The sequence below is a fragment of the Chelon labrosus genome (genome assembly GCF_963514085.1).
Source record: "Chelon labrosus genome assembly, chromosome: 3".
Lineage (NCBI taxonomy): Eukaryota > Metazoa > Chordata > Actinopteri > Mugiliformes > Mugilidae > Chelon > Chelon labrosus.
Window position 1 is genome coordinate 21,948,827 of NC_140339.1, and position 23,749 is coordinate 21,972,575.

General features: G+C 40.1%; 1 protein-coding gene across 1 annotated transcript in view; it reads left to right on the forward strand.

Moving 5' to 3' along the window:
- The window catches only part of LOC311485387 (CUB and sushi domain-containing protein 1-like), a 285,694-nt gene that overhangs the window by 154,439 nt on the left and 107,506 nt on the right, over window positions 1-23,749 (forward strand). The window contains exons 10-20 of the mRNA XM_084540754.1: window positions 814-917; window positions 1,164-1,276; window positions 5,423-5,605; window positions 5,814-5,999; window positions 11,305-11,445; window positions 14,679-14,800; window positions 14,908-14,980; window positions 16,453-16,591; window positions 17,710-17,897; window positions 18,331-18,519; window positions 23,050-23,166. Coding sequence (XP_084396880.1) covers window positions 814-917; window positions 1,164-1,276; window positions 5,423-5,605; window positions 5,814-5,999; window positions 11,305-11,445; window positions 14,679-14,800; window positions 14,908-14,980; window positions 16,453-16,591; window positions 17,710-17,897; window positions 18,331-18,519; window positions 23,050-23,166 — 1,555 coding nt within the window. The remainder of the gene's footprint in view (window positions 1-813; window positions 918-1,163; window positions 1,277-5,422; window positions 5,606-5,813; window positions 6,000-11,304; window positions 11,446-14,678; window positions 14,801-14,907; window positions 14,981-16,452; window positions 16,592-17,709; window positions 17,898-18,330; window positions 18,520-23,049; window positions 23,167-23,749) is intronic.

The window sequence follows — 23,749 nt, forward strand, 5'->3', positions numbered from 1 at the left end:
GTGGCTACAGCCTTGTTCATCTCCCTTTATTTGTATTTCAGCTGTTGCTTTACCTACAATAAACAGGGTAGCATGATTTCCCAGTTGCCGTATGATTCATTTCATATTGTGGCATATCCGTGGTCTCCTCAACAATCCTTGGGTGTTTCCTGTTTAATTAGCTTCCAATATTTCGTACCATTCCGCTCTAAGACTGAATGAGAATATACATTTAATAACTGATTCTGAAAGGAGAGCAAAGGTACCTCTGTCTTTGTAAGCACAGTAGCACAGTCCCATCCCTCAATATAAGCCCTGTGCTGTGATAAAACTTCAGGACTTTAGGCTGGTTTTGACCGGGATAATAGAAGCCTGCTTCCTATTTTCTGCTCTAAAATGATTTTCCTCTGAGTCATGAAGTTATGAGGTCATGAAGCTGGCAGAGAGCTGCCAGTCTTTTCAAAAGGGATCTTTTTTTTTTTTTTTTAGCTTAGAAAATGCTACCTCATAATGGGTGTTATTAATTCAGCATTATTAACATGCAATCCCTAACATCGTATAGCAATTTGATTGCTCGAGAGGTAGTTGTTTGTGAAACAGAACTCCCATTTCAATTCCAGGCTTTCAGATTTCCCCAGTGATATAATCATTAGTTTCTATTGCCTGAAATTGTAAGGGTGGAAAAGCATGAGATCATCCCTGCAGGAGCTCATAATAAATCTCTCCGTGGCTCTGTGTCTTTCCTTCTGCTTTTGTTTGTATTCTCACCTATAGATGTGCAAGTGTTTAAAGCTGCTTTTTTTGTGTGTGTATTTTCTTGTTTTGTTTTTCTAGGTAATAAAGCTGTCGTTTGAAGAGTTTGATCTGGAAAGAGGATATGACACACTCACTGTTGGGGACGGAGGGAAGATAGGAGATACTCGGAGGGTACTCTATGTGTAAGTACCACTTACATTCTGGCCTATAATATGGTGTTATTGACATTCTGCAGTAAAGAACAAGCAAATGGTGGCAATCACAGAGACAGAGATGCATGGCACTAATGCGCAGGTACATATGGTATTTACTGGATTACGTCAGCCCTTTATGATGTTTTCATGGAAACAGTTTAGACCTTATTCATATAAAAAAAGATAGTATGACGTCTTAACATTTTGTAAATTTATTTTTGTATGTATGTGTAGACTCACTGGCTCCAGTGTTCCTGACCTCATCGTTAGTTTGTCCAGTCAGATGTGGCTACACCTGCAGTCGGACGATACAATCGGCTCTGCTGGGTTCAAGGCAGTGTACGAAGGTATGGCCTTGTTCACAATCATCACAGCGACTTGAAATAGCCCCATCTTTATCGCTTTTTCTCGGACGCACACATGCACTCAGTGACATACACATCCTCTACATAGTTATCATTTATAACAAGTCATTTTATGTGTATATACTTGGTTACAGGTTGAATCTTATCAAGGCAGAACTAAATCAAACCGAACTAAATGAAACTGAAGCAAATTGAATCCACTCGAGCCACAGAGTGAGACAGGTAGAGAGAGAAATGTAATTTGATGAATATGGTGACGGACTAAGAGGGACACCAAAAAATTGACAAGATGGGTCAAAATGACAAATGGATCGAAGAAATAAACGGCCTCAGAGAGGCAGAGGGAGGGAGGAGGAGGGATGAAGGTTGTGCACTTGGTTCTGCTTAGCTATGTTTGATTCAATGATGTTCCTGACAGTGTCCAGGATCAGTTACTGTTCAAAGGAATGTGAGCATTTTACAGTAGATATAGAAACTGACTGAGCGTGTATGTGCACGGGTTACTGGAATGTGAGACATTTAGCATTATGTTCCAAAGCATCTTTGGCTTAGCATGAAGCTAATGTGGCAATGATTTTGATTCAAAAGCATCACATGCTTCACAGCATGGCTTAGGTAGTCCAAAACTCTTAAGTGTCTCATCTGATATTATTACAAGGCAACGACACATGCAACAAAATGAATATTTAAAAGAAAAGAAGGAACAAACAAACAAACAGTCCTTGGTGACCTCCAGAAGAGGTTGTATTTTCCGTGTTTCCCCAGGATAAAACTTGTGAGTGTGTCCTTGCATAGATATATGTGATGCTGTCACTTGGTATAATGTCACCATGGTAGGCACTTTGATCAGTGTTGCGCCTCGAGTGCTCTTAGATTTTCAACCCTGCAAGGAAACCCAGTGTGTGTGCCTGTCCTGCTTTTGAATGGGATCGCGCCGCACTTGTTAATCACCGCAGCTCTGCGAGTGTGTGTGCATCTGCATGAATGACGAAAATAGAAAAAAAGAGTTCATGATTAAATGTATTTAATTTTTCAACTCATCAAAGGACTTAAAATCTGCATTGGGTGTCTTTAAGATTAACATGTAGCATCAGCAGCATCAGTGTAAAATGTTTGCTTTATGAAAAATGTGCATATGGATAATATTTTTGTTGCATTGTTGCTACAGATTTAAAATCCTTTTTTGTCTTGACCTGCTACAAACATCATCCTCAAAATGCAAAAAAAGAAAAGAAAAAAAAGGAAAATGATGAACACTGTGTAATTGTATTGTTCACTATACATTGATTGCTGTTTGACAATTGATGCTTAAGTTTTATACAGACAAAATCCAAAATAATTACAAAAAAAATGCAAGAGGTCTCATTTCAGACTGCAAAAGTATGGCAATGAGGCATTTATAAAAATCAAGCAACATGATCTACTCAAGTAATAGTCAGTTTACTCAGTTCAAAAATTGCAGAGATGGAGAAGCAGCCGGAAATAGTGAAGCGGAAACGCGCTCCTGTCAAGCGGACCAATCACAGCTCTTGCGGTCTGTGTTGCCGCGTAGTTACATATCTGGGGAGGTGCACGTCAGCCATGTCGTTAGGGTCTGCGTAGGGTCTGGGCTGTCACCATAGCTGCGGCGTCAAACTGACGCAAAAGCATAATTCGACTATTATTCATATCCTGGATGATGAGTGAATAGAGAGGGCCGGTGAAAACTTTTTTTTTGATGATTCTCCTGGTTACCGTACGGTATTTTCTCTGCAGTCAGAGAAAATCATATAGAACTTACACTTTTTATTGTGTTTGTCAGGGTACAGGTGACAAGCTGAGCCTGTTTTAAGAGCTCTGAAGATCACCTGCACCTTCATCAGGCCTTTTTGTTCGCGACAGTAATCTAACTTGCTCTGCATTTGCTAGATTGCATCGGTCATTATTGAAATATCACGCTGTGTCTCCGCGTTCAGAAATGTGTGCGTTGGTAGTAGATCACCCTAAGAGCTGGCTACTTTTTCTTTATTGTGGCCTCCAGTAATTTGCCCTGCTTGGTAAATCTGCTCCTGCAAATTGTTCGCTGTGAGCGATTAACTACATCAAGCAGTTATCTTTGCAAGTGGATTTCCATAATGTACCAGCGTGAAACTAAATTTGGCTGCAGTGTAGTGAAATACTAGTGTAGTGAAACTTTTGTGCAATGCAGAAAGTTTTTTTCTTGCTTTTACCGCATACGATTTGAATACATTTTTGTCCTTATTTTTTTTTCTATTCTCATTTATGTCAATTACTTGTATGATCTGTCACGCTGAGCTGTGACTCTACATATGTTCTGCACACTGGTTAAACTCTCTGAACCTTGAAAGACAAACGTGACGGAACAGACGAAGGGGAAAGAACTAACTAAAAACAGACAAAGAAAAAAATGAGAGCGACACTCACCAATATAATGACAGACTTACCTGCGGCTCAAGATCGCTGATATCCAGCCTGACACTCATCAGCAGTGCGACAGCCGGCCACACACACACACACACGCCTGCTGCTTCTTTGAGTATTCTATTCTTGTGGACGTGCTTACATCGCAACCGATAAAGTCAAATTGGTGAATGCACGCACACACACACACACACACACACCACGAATACATACCTCACCTTGAGATGTGTTTGCCCAAAGCGAATCCAGGGGCATGGGGGAGCATGTGTTACAAGACGACAGGCGTCTGGTAGAATGTCAAATTTTAAGCTAGGGGAGCGAGGGGAATGTAATGGATAATAGTACACTCCCGTGTGGAGAATAAGGGATTAAAAATGAGTCACAAATCAACCGAGTGGCATTGCGGGCCAAGTTGGCCGTACCTCTCACTCAGTGTATTGAGTTAGAGCAGGAGCAATAAGAAGAATGGGACAGTGTGACACAGGAGGACTCCGAGAGACAAGAAGGAGGAAGGTAAACAAGCAAACAACGGACAGACACAGCAATCTGTATGAGTCTGTAGAGGTGTACACGGAAACCACGGGAAGTCATATTTTATACATCGTCACTCACATCAGCATTGCTCTCTTCGGTTTTCACCTCCTGCTGGTTACTTAACAAGAGTATGAATGGATCTGTGTGCCTGTGTTTGCATCTACCTGTGCACCTCCACTTATTGTTTTGCCTTTCACAATTAAAGCTGAATTGCGCTACAATTACCTTGATGGCAATTAGCCGTGAGGAGGGGAAACAATAAAATGAATGATTTTCTCACAGGCTGTATATCTGCTTCTTAACACGGCAGAGTAATAGAAAAACTCCAGGTGTGTTCAGGTTCTTTTGTGCCCCACAGAGCAATATTAACTGTTCTCCTTCTGACTGAAGCCTTTGTATTCTGACGGCTTAAGAAGGGTCAGTTTGAAAGCATTCAAAAACACACTCAAAGAAATGTCCACAATATCCTTCACCCCCCTGTGTCTGTTTTTGAGGGGACTTACTTTGTAGAGTCTACAAGGTACAAGAAGATGTTAGCTAAAACTTTTGCATGGCCTAGCTGTGATAAACTTTTTTGGAATTGTTTGCACAAATATGCGACACACACATGATTATGGAATTGATTTTTTGTTTGTTTGTTTTTTCTTGGACCATAAGGAAGTCTGTAATGAGTTCTGAAACAATCACTGAAAATGGTGCAGCTATAAAATGATTTTATATCATTTTTTTCCCCATCCTGGCTAACCTAACAGAATGACTTGTTTAAAGAATTTGATTAATTCCGTACAAAAACATTTGCAAAGTTAGAGGAGCCAACTGGAAGTCAGCCAGTCAGTCGTGCCCCTACGCTTGGCAAAGAAGGATGTTAATGCGCGGACTCTATGAGATTGCAGAAGTGTGTGGAACATTCGGGTACCTCCTGGACGAAGCTTGGACACTTTCACCAACTGGGCAACTTTCATTCAGATTAATGAGCCGTCATCTTGTAATCCCTTATCTGGTTCCCCTTAATGCACCCATGGAATTGACTCATTGGCTATCTGAAAATCAGCGCATGAATGTCATTTAACCCCTCTTCACAAACAAAAGCAGACAATCCCTTATCTGAATGTCACCATGTCACATGCTGACATTAATTATCCGTATAAAAACATGAGGTCCTGTGTGTTGCAGAGATCGAACGAGGAGGCTGTGGCGATCCCGGGGTGCCAGCATTTGGTCGCCGTAGCGGTGATCGCTTTCAGCATGGTGACGTCTTGACCTTCTTTTGTCAGTCAGCCTTTGAACTTGTGGGAGAAAGAACCATCACGTGCCAGCACAACAACCAGTGGTCTGGCAATAAACCAAGCTGTGTCTGTAAGTGCACGTACTTGTATTTTTATGTCTGTTCCGTTTGTGTTTAATTTTTCCTTTTATATTTTGGTTTTATATGATCCTTTTTTCTTTCTTACTTTGTGGTTTGTTATCTACGTGTGCCTTGCCGCTTACATTCGCACTCACTTACCTATAAACTATAAACACATTTCTTTCCTGCTTTTCTTCCTTTGTTCCTTCTTCTTTATAGTCTCCTGTTTCTTCAACTTCACGGCTCCATCAGGGACTGTATTGTCCCCAAACTACCCCGAGGAGTATGGTAATAACCTGAATTGTGTGTGGTTGATTATCTCTGAACCGGGAAGCCGAATTCATCTCCTCTTCTCTGACTTCGACCTCGAGCCACAATTCGACTGGTTGGTGGTCAAAGATGAAGGTAATTACAGCTAAACATTTCATCAGATTTTTGTAACCGTGATATTAGTTTCGTTTTTATTTCCATTTTAAGAAGTAAATTAACACCTAAGAATTTTAATGTGCGTTATTGCTGAAATATTTACAGTGTGTCTAGATCTGTAGATAAAGATAGTTGTAGATGTGATTTGGTTAGAAAGATGAGTGGCTGGTAAAGTGGATGGATGGATAAATAGATTATCTTTTGATCACTTAAATCATTTTCACTTCACCTGCTGGTCTCCTTTGTAATCAAGGGTATTAATGTAAACTGGATCAAGTACAGCCACGATTTGACTAACTGGTGATTAAAGCTGAAGTTGTTTTTTAATATCACTGCAAACCTGTTCCTCTTCAGGGATTTTCTGTTTTTCTTTGTGCATGCATTTTGATAATTGCAGGCAGCCATTGCTGTTGCAACGGGCAAACAGAAATTGCTTAGAAGTTACACTTTGTTCTGACTGGTGATGAATCAGTGCTGTTTGCAAGTAAACCACACTATGCTGCCAGCATTCAGAAATGAAGACCAAAAACTTTTATACTGATATGTCTTAATGAAATAAGTTAAGAATTTGAAACTGTTGCGATGTTTGCTGTGCATCTTACCTCTCTATGTAAAAAGGTTCACCTCAAGTTCAAACTTCAAGTGCTCTTCAGTAGGCCTGATACACACTGCTTCAAAAATGGAGCCAACTTGCAAATTACATGAAAACAAGTCAAATAAAAACAAATCAAGTGAAACGACAAATGCTTTTAATTAACACAGCATTGGACGTTAGTTTGATGAAAGTGGTTTTCTTGGCCGGCTACCAGATCAAGCATTTAAAGGATCACTGTTCACTATTCTGACGCTTGAATGTTTAGAATGTTAAATACTGGTATTAGCATGCCCAACTCTGCTTTTTGGAACCTCACGGAATATATTTAATAATCAATTAGAATTTTAGTCTGCACCACGGTTCTTTAGAATGTGTTTAACTTAGCACTGCAGTACCACTGTCATTTAAATTATGGCTTTGGACTTGTTTGAAGAGGCGCTGATAACCACTTAGATTGACTTCATGACTGATTGGTATTTCCTAGTATTCTGTCCATGTGTCACACGTAGATTCCAGTGTGGGACCTCAGTTTTACATTTATACGGCCATTTACATTCTGCACTTAACTCATCAAAAAAATGTAATTTCCCATTCACCGCCGGTTTTATATGACCTTGACACTTATGGCTTTGTCTTCTTAGGTATTCATGAGTAAAGGAACACTGAAATAGAAATGGCAAACAAAAGTGAACCAAGCAACCACAGTAATAGCTTAAAACTCCCTGGAGCTGAACAACGGTAGTGTGAAATCCAGCTTGAAAAATGTAATAAACTTTTAGTTCTACGTTTGGACAATATAGAAATGGTTAACGTAATCAGAAAGCCACTGTTTCCATCTGATATAAAAGATCATGGTGACAGATTGGGACAAAAGACTTTTCACTAAAACGCTCCTCTTAGATAAGTCGGCACAGGATCTTGTCACTCTTTTGGTTATTGTCTCGTAGATTCTCTTTCTCTTGCCTATCATTGCTATAATGAACAAGTTAGAGGGCTTTTGGATTGCTGGAGAACAAAGAGACTGATGCCTTTTAACTCAGTCGCTGTGTAGCTTCATTGAGTCTAAGTGCATGAGTTGCAAAACTCCAAGTCAAGGAGGAAATAAAGAGAAACGTTCCAGTGGGACTATTTTGACGACTATTTTTGTCATGCGTATATGATCACGTGGATTTTTTTAAGATCAGGAATGATCAGAAACAGCATGATTATCACTCAAAGAATGAAATGGATAACTGCATAAACCATTTTACATTTCCACTGCAGGAGAGGTGCATGCATAAACCATATGCTGTGCAAATTAAAACTTGTTAAGTGTTAGATTTTTGAGGAAAAGCGCAGTTGTAGATGTCAAAGCCACAGAGCTGCTTTAACCTTGAGTAGCAATCTCAAAACTAGTCTGTGTACCTGGACCCTAATTGTACCTCAAAGTTTACATAAGATCCATTCAAAAAAAAGATGCGAGTAGAAAAGACAAAAATGGCTTTCAATAAAAAAACAATCGAATGTATAGAACTGTGTACATGCATGCCTGTACATAAAACTCAAAATTAACTTATGCGTTCTTTGGCTCATCTTCCACCCACTACACTCCTGCAATTAAGCATGAATGGTCAATGCAACTCTCTCATAAAGACTGATGTACACGTCGTTCCTGCACAGAATGGAGGCGCTGATACACACAAAACACACTCGCAGAGGCTAATGGCTGCCGCAGATGTTAGTGCAGCAAATAGGACAATTCCTGAAATTTAACAAAGTAGTCAGACACAGAGGTGAGCTTTGGTGCCTCACCAAAGTGTCAGCTTGCAAGTGGCAGCTGGGGACACTCAGTAGTCAACTCCAAAATCCACCATGGAGGTTTTTCTGTCATTATCATAGCCAGTGATGAGTGCAGATGTAGGGTGAGTTGATAAAGGCCGTAGTTTGCCGGAACAGTAATCTGTTCACTGCGATGAAAATGTACAAAACTCTAACTACCTAACCTTATCTGAATGAAATCATGTTCTGTTCTCCATTTCTACAAATACACTTGAAGCATTTCAAGATTATTTTATCACTTAATGTGGTTGAGAAGAAAAAAATACCAGCGGAATTGTCAGGGCTAGAATCGCTGAGGCTGAGCCAGACTCTGCCACATGATGCATCCTGGCATTGTCATTTGTGTTTGAGCCATGCTGTGGTGTTTGTCACAGTGAGTGTGGACATCATGCAGCCCTGACTCTGTCTTCTCAGCTCTAAGGGTTTGGGAGATAGATACTGGAGTTGGCCTGTATCTTTTCAGAGCGAGAGATTCTCAAAGGCGCAGACATAATCATATGTGTTACCAGTTTTCCCCAGTCTCCAAAAATCTCTTACACATGGATCAGAGTTACCGTACAGGTACGGGCTTATTGTCTGCAATTTTTCTTTACAAATATCTTCCGTAGGCAACATCTTTGAAGCCCTGTTTTGTATGTATGCAGTGGTGATAAACGAGGCCTCAGAACATGAGACATAAAACCACTCGCTATGTGTGAGATGGCCCTCAGTGGATGAAGCGAAATGTTGGATGGCAGAGGCCATAATGAATAATCACCAGTGCCTGCTTCTCCTGCTCATGCAAGACTGCAGGTGTTTCCTGATTAATCACAATTCATGCTGCAACACCAATCAGGTAGACTCCTGGTGGGCCATCAGCAGCAACAGGCATTGTGATACTTGTGACAGTGAACTGAAGTAGTGCACGCCAATAGCTTATGACCAGGAGTTGACATTCATAATCAGCAATCCCACTCAAACAAATTTCCAATCACATTCAATCAAGACAATAAGGCAGTCTTTATAACCCCACAATGTCTGTCATGTATTCTTGATCGTCCTTGCTGCTGCTGGTGGTTAATCTGTTTATTTCTACCTGCTACAAATTGCTGTTACTGGCTGTGGCGTTTGATTTCCTCATCAACCACCTCAGCTTCTATCTTTCCTAGCGTCTTATTACCATATTTGGGGATGACATCTCTTTCTTTGTGCATTATGTATACTCCATATCTCACTGATATGGGCCTGCTGGGTTTTGTTCTTTGTAGCCCGTCAGGGTTTTATTGCACTCCCCACTGTATCTTTTGCTGCTGGCTGTATCACTGGGGTGCACCCTCAAGTGCAGAGTGTATTCTGCCAAACAAAAGTGTATAACCATTTGTTGCGGCAAATGGTCTGAAGCTGTGACACAAATGACTCAGACGATACTGAGGTGATGCATGGTTACAGCCGCACAGGCCAGTGGGGAAGTTTCAGGACCATTCAACTGGTATACAGTGGGTCCGTTAATGGCTATAGAGCGATGCCTTAATGTCTGAGCATACCTTAACGTAGCTGCCAGGTTCAGCCATTCATTGCAATCATGTACCCCTGAGGGGATGATGGGTACTTCGAGACAGATAATGCTTCCTACTGTGGTGACGGCACTGTGTAGGAATGCATGGTTCACAAGTCACATTCGGACAAAATTGCATTAATGATCTGGAGACCACAATCACCCAACATCAGTCTATAGGGGTTACACTCAAATGCAGCATCTGTGGAAAAGAGTATCTATGCATCAACATTTCGCAGCCATGAGGCATTGATGTCTGTCTGGCTCAGTTCAATGCCAAAAGCCAGGTTCCTTGCTGAGTCACTGTCGAGACACTGTATGTAGAGCACCGAACAAGTGTTTATATTTTTCAGGTCACTGAGTGAGTATTTTGTCTGTTAAATTAGAAGTGAGAGATACGAATCACTTGCCGAAGGAGTTCACACAATGGTGATTAAGCTATGTCTTTCAGACAGTGCAGCAGAGTTTTGCATGAGTTGTCTGCAACAGTTGCTTCTGTCAACCACCAATTATTCATTTGTTCGAGCTGAAAAGGGGAACAACCTTAGCAATGGAGAGAGCAGGACAGGCTACAACAGCTAGGAGTATGGTGGAAAAAACAAAAAATTAGGAATGTAACTAGTGTTCTCTAAATCCAATGTCTCTGGTGATTGGTAAGAATGAGATTAAATTTAGGATGCGTCCGAGAAAGGCTCCTGATGCTCCAGATAAAATAGAAACTACGTTTGTAGGAGGCATTGCAGGAAAAGATCAATGGCGAGAACAAACACAAATTACCTTTAGTGTGGCTGTTTGTATGTAATTGCTCTCATTCCCAGAAAGAGGATTCAAAAGTTATGCACAGTAGCTTTAATCTACAGTCACTTTTATACACAGCAGTTCTTCCACAACACAGTTGACGACTACTTCTTTCCAGTGGCTCTGTCTTTTAATATAACCTACTGGTGTTCACTCAGAGAGAACCATTCTTCATCATGAATACAATTGATACTCTTTGCTTTGTGTTAAATTCTTTCTTCTGACATTTTTCTCTGACAAATGTGCAGGAAGTGCTAAATGTTCATGGACATAGGTCAGCAAAAAACCTTCAAAATAGCATGTTAGGATTTGTTTAAAAAGGAGTGTGAAGAACTGTTAAATAATCTCAGCGATCTCTCTCTTTAGCTCTAATAACATCTAATACATCCCTTGAGATCTCTTGGGGTGTTTGGTTTTTTCTTTTGCAGCAGCCCTTCACTTTCCAAGTTTGTCCTTGGCCTAATGTTCTACAGGAGGAATTAGATAAGCACCATTATAATGTGTTTCTAATAGAGCGCTTGAACTGTGTTTTATTTTAGGTCTGTCTGAGCCAACAACATTTGGGACCTTCTCAGGAAAAGATGTTCCATCACAGATCGCTTCGAATGGACACATCATGAGACTGGAATTTCAGTCGGATCATTCTAATACTGGCAAAGGCTTCAATATCAGCTATACTAGTATGTACAACCTACTTTCTTATCTCCTGTGATTTTATTATGTTCCTCACAATGAAAAGTAAATCAAGTTTTCAGCTTTACAGGCTAGCCCTGATACAGTCCGTGCATATTAAATTTATCTCGTCTGTGTTATTCACTTCACTCTTACACTGCCAAAGTTTCTACCAAAGGCTCCATCGGTTTACTGTCAAAACTATTTGTATTTGATCTTATTGTGGTTTTGTCAATATCCAGGGAAGTCTGAATACCCCTAAAAATCCAAGCAGAAAATACAGCCTGAAATCTGTTATTTGTGTTGTGGCATTAATTTGTGTGCCGGCTTTGTTGTGCAGTTTTGTATTTTTTATTTTCCCCACAGTTATCCAGCCAAATGTCAGCGTGACATTGCGTTTGAGATACTTCCAAAGCAACCACAATGGGGTTTTGATAGCAGAAAATTGTTGAACAATCCAGAAATGACAGCAGTAAACATGAGCATCCTCAGGATGGAAGAGACTGGGCCTCTTGCTCGATTTAGAAGTTTGTACCGTTGTATGATCTGAGAGACAAAAACAGAAGTCAGTTGTCTATAACCCAATGCAGTTGAAACATACAGTATTTACTGAATAACTGTTAGATGGTCTTAAAGTAGCATGCAAGCCACAATTTGAAGCAAGAACGCTTTGATAAACAAACAACACTTTTTAAACTAAAGATATGATTCACTGATCATGAAAGATTAATATCTACCACAACTAGTCTACTTACTGATTATTGTCTAAATATAGCTGTTCAGTTGAATTTCAAATTAAGTTAACAACTCAATTTCCAGATTTTCTTAGAAGGACCAACTCAAAGTGCCTTCTTATTTACTGTCTCCAGATATCTAGTCTATTAAAAGCCAAATACACAAAACTGCCTCAGGTGAAAATGTCTTTTCATCATGACGTTAAGCAAGGCAGAATAATAGATGACTGACACGACGCCCATGATAACCGCTAACGGTCCCGTAACCTGTCCCGAGTTTGGCTATCATCTGTTTGCATGTGTTACTCAATCAGCAAAGCCTGTCCCATTGTCAGGGTTTGAGCTCGACTGCTGCAGCCTGTATATTTATCTGCTTTAAGCCGAACCATTTCTGCATGACTGACTCTGATTCATTCTCTGATGATTACCTTGTAGTTTTGCACCATTTCACACACTGATGCCCAAATGACCTTGTCTCTGGCTCTTCTTTTAGGGGGGACATTTGACAAATGAAACTACTAAGTTTTGTTTGTTTGTTTGTTTGTTTGGGCTCTTGATCACCACACCATATGTAATAAAAAGTCAAATCACCAATCCTGACACATTTCCCCACAATATTCCTCACACAAATGAAAGGTTTGCGCTGCCATTCAAAATGAAAACAAGCCAGAAGTTCCGGAGGAATATAGAAATACGCAAATCCTCTTTACGCTCTCTTTTTCCTGGATATTGTGCAATGTTTTCGTTGTGAGTGATTGTGTAAACACACATTAAAGGCCATATTCTCATAGAAAGAAAAATGTTTAACTGCAGTCATATAGTTTTTTCTTTTTCAGCTGGTACAACTTTTTGTGAATGTAATTGAATGTCTGATCACATAAATTCTACTCTGGGACTTAAGAATGATCAGGCATTTTTATGCTGTTTCGGTAATTTGGGCCATTAACATTTTAATGCATATATGAATATCAATAAGTGCTGTGGGTATATTTCCATCTATTTATATGAATGATGTTAGAAACTCAGATATGAAAACTGACACACACGACTGTGCGATTATATGCTAAAAGCAGTGCATTTGGAGCCAAAGACCGGTCACAGAATATAATAGATGTTATTAGTTTCTGACTTTAGAGTTAAAGTACAGCGATCGTATACATGTGGGCACTATGTCTAAAGCCTTACTTTTGTCAGATGACAGCAGTGGTTATTCAAGTTGGATTTATATTAGGATTTCTTCACACGGTGCTGGAGCTACTTCCAAAAAGAGAACAAAGCCATCATCTCCATTAGTACTTAATTAATTGCTAAAGCGGATTTCCCCATTGTGTGCCGTTTACAGGTGACTTATTGTTTTATTTTTAATACAAATTGTGATTCGGTTCATATATGTCATCTTGTCTGTGATGGATTCTTAGCATTTAATGAGAAAACGTGAACGCAAGGAACAAAAATCACTGTACTCTTCCATAAAAATTATTTATGGCCACAAAACTACACGTTCTCTCACTTTAGCATAGATCACGTTGAGACAAAATGTTCACCACACTGTCGTCAAAGTTAGACGTCATCTATTTTTTTGTTCTTTCTTTTTTTCCTCTCGGTCTGATCCTTCTTATTCATTGTTTTTCCTCCAGCCCATCATGTAGATCTCCATCTTTCATTCTGACCCAGCCTTCCTCAATGTTTTTTTTTTCACTCTTTCATTCATGCACAATCTTGTCTCACACTTTCTTTGTCTGAAACACTCACAGTACATTTCCAGCTACTCGAGACAGACACAGATCAGATCAGTGTTTTGTTTTTCCCCTTTTCACCTTGGCTTTTGTCTCCGTTCTCCTTCGTCTAGGTTTAAACGTATAATTTGAATATTTTGTGTGTTTTTTCATACATCTCTCGCCTGTTTTTATCCTTCCCAATCTTTTCATATTAGCCATTCCTGTCTATGTTCCTGGCCTTTGCAGTGTGTCCTCTACATGTATATTTGAAAACATGTGGAAATATGCAATTTGGTTTGTATCCGTCTGCCGGCATATGTAATATACTCTATCTTTCTTCTATTCCTCTCTTTCTCTCTCATTTCCTCTCCATCAGTAGCTAATCAACCTGAGACGTGTCCAATCATTGGGTGTGTGCTCTGGGTGGGATCAGGTTAATCTCTGGAATGGGGATAATATAAGCTAAACATGACAGGGTTGAATCCACATAAAGATAATTCCATTCCCATATTTCCATCTCAGGGGAGATGTCACATTCACTGAAAGTGATACAGCAATGGTTTCACATTTTTTCTCTGGTGGAACCAATTTTCAGGTATTGAAATAAATTGAAAAACCAGGGAACACTGTTCAAATCACTACATATGCACATGTATTTTAAACCCCTTTACTGGCATGACATTTGTTTTCTCTGCTAATTTATAATTTGGCTTTATTGGTTACAGTTTATTTGGTTGTGTGTTATGGTGACTCCAGTTTAATCTCGTCTCTGTTTATTTCTCTCTGTAGCGTTTGGTCAAAATGAATGTCACGACCCAGGAGTCCCTGTCAATGGTCAACGGTATGGTGACCAGTTTCAGCTTGGCAGCTCGGTGGCTTTCCGCTGTGATCAAGGTTTCATAAGGACACAGGTAAAAATAGTTTTTGTCCTTGGTACTAATAGAGGTCTGTGAAGAAGACTGTGTAAGCAACAAACCTTGGCATGATCTAATATTGCTATTATTGTGTGTATTTTCAGGGGTCTGATCAGGTCACTTGCATCATTCAGGATGGAAATGTTGTCTGGTCTGCGGCTGTACCTCGCTGTGAAGGTAAACATGAGCAAACACACACTCACATATACGCTGCACTGCTGTACGCATGAGCAATGTGTAACAGCTCAAAGGAGTATAAGACAACAAACCATTCCACCATTTGGCTTTCACTGTGCAGCTGAAATGTATTTATGATTCCAGCAGTTGCATAAACTTCTCTTCTAATTGCTTTTAGTCTCCAGCCTCCCCACACTTATTCAGCCTGTTAGCACGCATCCTTCTCTCTCAACAATCATCTTGAGATTGGCACGAGTTGTGCTGAAACCCATTCAGGGAGACACATTCATCACATTCAGACTCTAAAATGCAGAGATGTATCCATAGTGTGCAGATAAGCTAAGACGTGGAAGTAATAATAAAATAATAGTGAATGTACTGTTATTTCAACACTTCCTTTGAAGGAGAATGGTTACCACTGGCCTGTGAGCTATTTTTATATCATTTCCATTTTGCGTCTTGATTGTATTGTCTAAATGACATTATCAAATGCCGCCTGTCGTTAATAAATCGGTTGGAGGAGACAATCAAATTGAATAGGATGGTCCCCTTATTAAGCATGGAGTATGGGAAAATATTATCCCTCCCGTTGGACGGGGGAAGATAATTATGTTTTATTTCTTGAATTACTTTCTTGTAGATCACGTGCCACAGGTACTGCTGTTTCAGTATGCAGAGAGTGGCTAAAAGAAAGTGAGAGGAAGAAACATGTTTTTTTTTTCTGGTTTGCTGAACCAGACCTTCGATAGCAATCTGCAGTTACGATAGCAATCGAAAGGGCAGAGGTATCAGCTACTTAAGGACAGAAGAAGTGGTATGAATAGAAAGGATGTCAATCCAAATTATATAGTGTAGAAAGAAAAAGTATACCATGCATTGCATAGTGTACCGACCATGGACTTCTGGACTATCGTTATTTTCAAGTTAGCTTAAAGCAAGTATTAGGCATTTTCAAAAGAAGAACAGAATGAAAACTAATACAAACTTAGAAATGTTTTTTTATTAATTGAGATGTAATTGAAAAGAACTAGATTTATTATTGCACATGTAGTGTGTTATTTATGAGATTTCTTTGTCATCTTTGCCACTAGTGTCAGTACATTTCATTTTTTTTTCCTGCAGACTTGTTAGTTATGGAGGAATTAGATATTTTTTGGCATCATCTGACTCATAAATATACTATATTGCCTCTATAAACTATTGCACAATGATTATTTTACATAAATAGCTTGAAATAGTTTCTTGTACAACATGCTGATGCAGTATAATTTCTGAAGGTAAATGTTTATGTATGAAGTCTGGAAATTCAAAAAAAAAAAAAATAAAAATTGAGTGCTAAAATAAATTGAGCAGATGATGGATCTGCTAACTTAATGAATTATCTGCGTTGTCCTCATGCCATAACCGCGTTACAAGAGAAAATGATTAATTTCATTCTCTGCTGTTGTGTGCGTGTCTTCATTTCCCTCCAGCTCCCTGTGGAGGCCATCTTACAGCTCCTACTGGCGTCCTGCTGTCCCCTGGTTGGCCTTCCTTTTATAAAGACTCTCTGAACTGCCAGTGGGTGATTGAGGCACAAACAGACCACGCTGTAAAGATACACTTTGACAAGTAAGTTATTTAGTTTTGTGCTCACGGAGAGACAATTAGTCAGATTTGTTCAAGTTTCTTATTATAAGATAGAGAGAAAATGACTGATTGTCATGAGCTGGATAATATAGTTCTTAGTTCTGGTTAAGTGGTGCATCATTTAGTTAGTTAATATTTTAGTTGGTCAGCCTTTCAGAAGCCGAAGTTAGTGAGATATAAATGAAGTTGGTGAGTTACTGCTGCAGTAAATGATTAATGCTGGCTTTTTGCACATTTTTTTCTGGAAACAAGCCACAGACAGATGCAGTGTAGCCTGAAACTGCTACAGTATCGCTGAAATTTGTCTCTTTGGAAAGTGATTTAAAAGCCAAGTTATGTTCACCCCAGATGAGACATTTCATTTTTGGAGGATTAAGTATTAGCACCACATACACATGCCTGGTGCAGAGGTTTTTTTTTTCTTTTTCTTTTTTCCTCCATTTGGCCTGCCTGCTATTATTATTCTGCGAGTGTGTCGTACAGTGTGTCAGTGATTCTCAGCTCTTGGTTTTCTAATCAGCCATTTAGTTAATTGCATTTATGCAATGTCCCTTTTCCCAAACCAGTCACCATTTGATGGCTAGATTGATAAGCAGCAGCAATCAGGGTCCCAAAAAACATCTTTGATTCTCAGGGCCCTGCAGCCACAACTGTAGGTAACTGTGCAGCCATTCAAGTCAATTACTGAGATTGCAGTATAGGCAGAGATAGAGAGAGTGAGTGAGTGAGTGAGTGAGTGAGTGAGTGAGATAACAAGTCAGTCATTTGTTCTGCTAGTTACTTAGACATGGTAGTTATTTGGTTGTTTTAATGTCCAGTTATTTAAATAGATAGGCAGAATGTGAGTTAATCACTTCTGTTATTTAAGGTAGCTTGTTGCACTCCAACAAGCTCGATTTAGTCTTATTGCTCATTGCTAAGCGCCTTGATAAATGCTGTATAGTCCCTCTTCAGTGTAAAGGCTGTGTTTATCATGTAAATATAATGTGCTCTTTGATGTAAACAAATGTCCATAGTCGGTCACGTTTCCATGCACACCTTATGATTACTTTTATGTGTCCAACAATTACGCAAGTTTTCTTTTTTCTTTGTGTGTCTAGGTTTCAGACGGAGGTCAACTATGACACGCTGGAGATCAGGGATGGCCCCTCTGCCTCCTCTCTGCTGATCGGTGAATACCACGGAACACAAGCGCCTCATTTCCTGATTTCCACGTCCAACTTCCTGTTCCTGTTATTCACAACGGACAACAGCCGCTCTGCAGCAGGCTTCAGCATCAGATATGAAAGTAAGCCTGACGAACTGACAGACTGATTGAAATGTTTGGTAGACATGAGATTTATACACACACACACACACACACATATCAGGCAACATTATGACCACTGACAGGAGATGTAAATAACATTGACCATATTGTGACAATTCAATGTTCTGCTGGGAAACGTTTGGACCTGGCATTGATGTGGATGTTACTAGACATGCACCACCCACCTAGACCAGACCAGACCAGGAACCCCCACCCCATAGCAATGACACTCCTTGATGGCAGGATGCAGCCTGACACAGGCACAGAAGGCCCATATGATAAGTCAGAGTCATTCAACTGTTTTGGAGGCACAAGACAGACCTACACAATATTAGGACGGTGGTCATAATGTTATGCCTGACGGCGCACACACTCACCCTCTTGACTTGTGCTTGTGTGATGTGATTTTCAGGTGTGAAAATGGAGTCAGACTCTTGTCTCGATCCTGGAATCCCAGTCAATGGTCGTCGCCATGGCAGCATCTTTTCCATTGGCTCCCGTGTCTCATTTGCATGTGACCCAGGATACACACTCAGTGATCAGGAGCCGATTGTTTGCGAGCAGAATCATCAGTGGAGTCACGCTCTTCCCAGTTGTGATGGTTAGACTCTTTCTTCCTTTTATTTTAGTCCTGGTCACAATCATGTGATAATGTGAGGGATGCATCCACCTGTCGTAGCAGATGTCACATGGATTTCCACATTCTCTAAACACAGGAAAAACCGAAACAAATTCAGTATTTCAGATACATGCTAGCACAGCAGGTCGGCGTGGTCACATTGCTCCTACAAGGATAAAACCCCGTTTTTTTCCTATCCCAGAATTGCTTAGAATGAAAAACTGAAAATTGGTTTGTAAATGCATCTTTCCAAAGCTACACTAAATTCTGTGCTTGGCAAAGTAATCTTGATATGAATTTAACCTCTCACAAATTCTGGTCTGATTGATTATGTAAGCTTTAGAGCTGATGTTTTTAATTTCTTCCACTAAACACTGCAGCTAAAAAAGCGCAGCCATTTGTGATTGTGATTTTAGTTAAATTAATCTAGCACAGAATAAGTTGAAATTGCATTATACACAAAAAAATAAAAATTGTAGAACACAAACGCTGCAGTTTGTCATGCCATAGCTGTAGTCAGTTATTTTTTTCTCCAGATCCATCTATCCTTCAATCATTTGTGCAGTAGCACCTTATCCATGCAGTGACACAAAAAGGGTGGGGGCTGTGCCAGCTGATACTGGGTCAGTACACTCTAGACAGGCCACTGATCTTCGCATCTGTGTGCAAGGTAGAGTCAACAGAAACATAAGTATGAATGAGTAGTACCAGAAAGAAATCTGTGTAAGCATGGAGAGAACGTGCAAATTCAACAGAATGTTTGGCTTGTTGATGGGAAATGGAAGATTGGACATATAGAAGTTTCAGTTTTTAACAAAATACATTTAATTAAATGTTGAGTTTATTTGTCCCCTGGCCTGTTTTAACCCTGTTGAATATCTGGCAGAGAGTGTCGAGTATTGCAGCAGCTCACATGCTCAGATACAACTCTGCCTCAGCTTCATGTCAGTCTCCAGTCAGTTTCCTCCACTCCTTGACCGTTGGAAGTGTCTTCACCACAGTACCTCCTGCAGCCAGCAGCTCTGTGTTTGTTATATGTCAGATAAGTCAGGGGAGGGTGAAGTATAAAATGTAACTCGGTCATTCCATGAATAACATCACTAGACATCCTGGACTTATTCCGAATTTTCCAGTAAGCTACACATCTTCATCAGTTCGCATTTGCTCCTTGAGGGTTTTATAGTCCCCTTGCTTTTCTCCACTAACTGGTTTGGGATGGCTCTGAACATTTTCCTTCTAAATGTAAAAATTAGATAGAGCAAAGGGGCACGAAAGAGGTTCAGCCAGAGGTAGAAGGCATGAGGAGTATGGGGAGTTGGCGAATGTGTTCCCATCAGTAACTTCTACCAGGATATTTAAAAAAAAAAAATAATATCTGCTCCCACTCATCTGCTTTTTTCACATTTGTAAATGGCAGCTGTCGGGTTAATTGTAAAATTAGTCCTCTCTCCAGGATACATTACCACAGTGACTCAAGTTGCAGCTTCAGCCCTGGGTGAATTTATCCTGGTCAGCATCCACTGCTGAAACAGATGGTCACTGGTCACTCGCAGGCCATCCCGTTCAGGATTTTGCCCACAGCTCGTGCTGTCGTGGGAGATGAACACACAGCGTCTGATTTGGTCTGCCGATTGAAAAGAATCCAATTTAAAAAAACAAAGTCAGGATGTCTCAACTAGCATGTGGGTTCATACTGAGGCAATCTGTCTCACACTATCAGCCATATACCATAAGCGGCTTTAAACGACCACCGTGACATTTTCAATTTTCAGCCAAGCATGCCATCTCACCAGACAGCTGTCACATTACAAGACACATTATTTCAGAATGCCACTTCGCAGAAACGGTGTGCAAGCCTTAACTAAAGTGCTATATGTCAGAGTTTGCTTTTGGGAAAGATCACAAGATTTATAATAGGATTATATGTCAGTTATATTGTAACATGACCACTATGATTAAGTAGTTAATTCCCATCCTTACCTGTTCTTCTAGCCTATTCTTTTTCTACCTGTCGGACAACAAGAACAAAAAGCTCACAAACACTGAGGAATCTTGCGCAGTCACTTAGAATTGTCTTAGAACTCATCTACACATTAATGGCAACAATCTTATTTACAGTTCACAGCTGCCCAAGTTCATTTGTTTGACTAAATGACACGCAGCCAGTCCACGGGAGTGCAGAAGCTGTTCCCTTTCAGTAATGCCACAACATCTGTTGGACCCAAACCGCTCATCGTATTCCTGTAGGTCAGCTAAATCGCCAAACAGATAATACAGAACACTGGCTGCTCTTTTATGTGTCAGGGAGAATATTGAAGGGGCGGCGTGACATTTTAAAGCTTGCAGCTGGTGCCAAGACAACAACTTGTTAGAAGTGACCAAAGTCTCACCACCCCTTTTCAGCAAAAAAATACCATGGCTTCATCTAAAAGGAACAGAGATCATTAAAGACAGAGACAATGTTGAAGGCAGGAAGGAGGAAGAATGAAACTGAAGCCTAGCGTGCTGCCTTCTTATATTTACTCCTGTCTTTTAAAAGCTAGCTGTATCTTTCCGTTTCTGCTTTTCCTCCAGAATCCGCTCTGCTGCTTCTCAAGTCGTCTCTCTTTCATTGTCTTTTTTTTTTTCTCATTGTACAGCTCGCATTTTATCGCACACACTCATTAATAATCCGTGTCTGTCTTCTCACTCACAGATCATTCATACCACTGAAGTACGCACCGCTTCACACAGTACATACAGTATGCTCGCGCTGACGTGCACATGTGCTTCCCTCAACAGGGGTCATTTAGTCAGACAGTGTCCTAGTTTTAGCCGAATCCTGGTGGGAGAGTGAAAACACTGGCAGCGGTTACCACAAGACACACAGCTAGTCAGAGAGAGAGAGCGAGAGAGACAGAAAGAGAGAGAAGGAGAGCACTTCTCATTACAGCTACTCAAGTCCACCTCTGTTGAAATGTGATATGGAATGAGATGGAGGGTGAAAGACATTGATAGGCACAGAGATATGGATCGAGAGGTGACGATTCTGTCTGTACGCTGGAGTAGCTGCAGTATGAAGAAATAAGAGAAGATGCAACATCCATCTTCTGATCAGTCTTGCACCAAATTAATTGTTAGAGTGCTTATTTTCAGGAGGGACGTTAACAGTGAAATAAAATGTTCTTTCCTTTGATTTAGATTTAATCCGAGTTTCACCGCTTATAAAAAATACTCCTTTTTTTATTATTATTATTATTATTTTGATGCCAGTCAAACACCTTGAAGCGCTATAATTGTATTAAATTTAACTGAGCTGAGCTGAGCTGAATAGAATTGAAAGGGACAGAGGCGCAGTCAGAGAGAAACAAAGAGTCAATACATTATCTCAGTTCAGCAGTCTCTAATGCACTGCAAGCCCTCTTTTACTCTCCATTACATTACTATAGTATTTTCACTTCTGCTGTATCCCAAATGAATTTGTCTTGTTCCATATCAGTGGTTTGGCCCGGGGCGCAGGCTAGGTGTGTCGTAACACACATGCACGCAAACACACATGCATGCACGCACTCTTTGTGGGGGCCTTTATGAGATAATGCATTCCCTAGCCCCTTATCCTGAACCCCATCTACAACCCAATTGTAACCTTACTCCTTAAAACTGAGTCTTAACAAGTTTTAACCTTTACAGAAGTTGTCGGGCCCAGCCAAAAGGGCCACACAACATCAAAATGTCACTTTGAGGGTTCAGATGCACTGAGGGACTTTAACTCTATGTGAAAACTGCATTTGCATCTTCTACTCCTGCAAAAGTTTTGCCTCTCTCTTTCTAAAACAAGAATATTCGGTGAAATCAAGATTAAAGGTTAAGTGCACGCCACACTATACGACATTTTGTTCATTTAAATATTGCTGACATTCTGTTCCCGCACAGTAAATTCGATTATCTGGTAATAGCTTGAAATGAAACACATTTGTTCAGTGCCGGGAAAGAAAATTGCTTATGTTAGTTTTGCGCTATTGTTTAATGAGAAACATATGTCCAGAAACCAAACAATCTAACAACAAGAGACAGTGAATGGCAACTACCCACGCCCTCATCATCATCAACATGTCAACACCTATACTTATTATGTCATTGTTTTAAATTGATCGTTCTCTCTCCATAAATGTTGGGTGAAAATGTATTATTGTCAAAAAGATGAACATGTAAACGGCTCAGTTCACAATAGAATGCTAGGAATTTACATATTTGCAGATTTGAAAAAGAAAATAAATATGTTTTATTTCCAGCTATTTAGTAAAGTGTGGACATTTGGAGCAAAGAAATCTCTCATTATGTGGTGACCTCTTAACTGTGCAGAAGACAATCGTTTTTCTATGTGTTAGAGTTGTGTAGTCATTTTCCAATTTTTTATTTATTTTTTTAGCTCCGTGCAAAAGGTGCATTGTGTCCATTCTGTTCCATGGTGAAATAGAAATCTCTTCTCCCACTCTGTTCCAATCTTCTCTGTCTGTCACTTTTTTTCTCCAGCTCTTTGTGGAGGCTATGTTTATGGTAAGACTGGGACAATTCTGTCGCCTGGCTTTCCTGACTTCTACCCCAATTCTCTGAACTGCACCTGGACTATAGAGGTGTCTCATGGGAAAGGTAACGACGCTCATACATAGAAACTGTTGTTTTCTTCATATGATAATAAATGTGTTAAAAATGCAAATTTGCTTACTGTGCAGAAGTTTTTCAAACTCAAATGTGACCACTCTTTGCATTTGAAACGGCACAAATTCTCCTGTGTACACTTGCAGAATTTTTAAAGCTACTTGGCAGATAGCTTGTCCCAGTCCTCTGGGAGACCCACAGCCTGCTCATTGTCTACTGTCTCTTCATGTAATCCCAAACTGACTCAATAATGTTGACATCCAGGCTCTGTGGGGACTCCTTGGTTTTCTTGTCGCTGCAGATAGTTCTTTATGACTCAGACTGTATATATGAGGTCATTGTCAAGATGCAGGATGATTGCAGATGCAGGTTCCTCACTGATGTTTATTGCATATTGGAAAAATAATCTAAGCATCTAAAGTTCCTGCAACTTTTGCGCAGTGCTGGAAATATTGTTTGATAATGTGTTTCTGGCTTGGTTTCTGTGTTCATCTGCTGCCATGTCTGACTTACTCTCTGCTTTATTCTACATGTCCATCCATCTATCCATCCAACCATCCATCCATCCATCCAT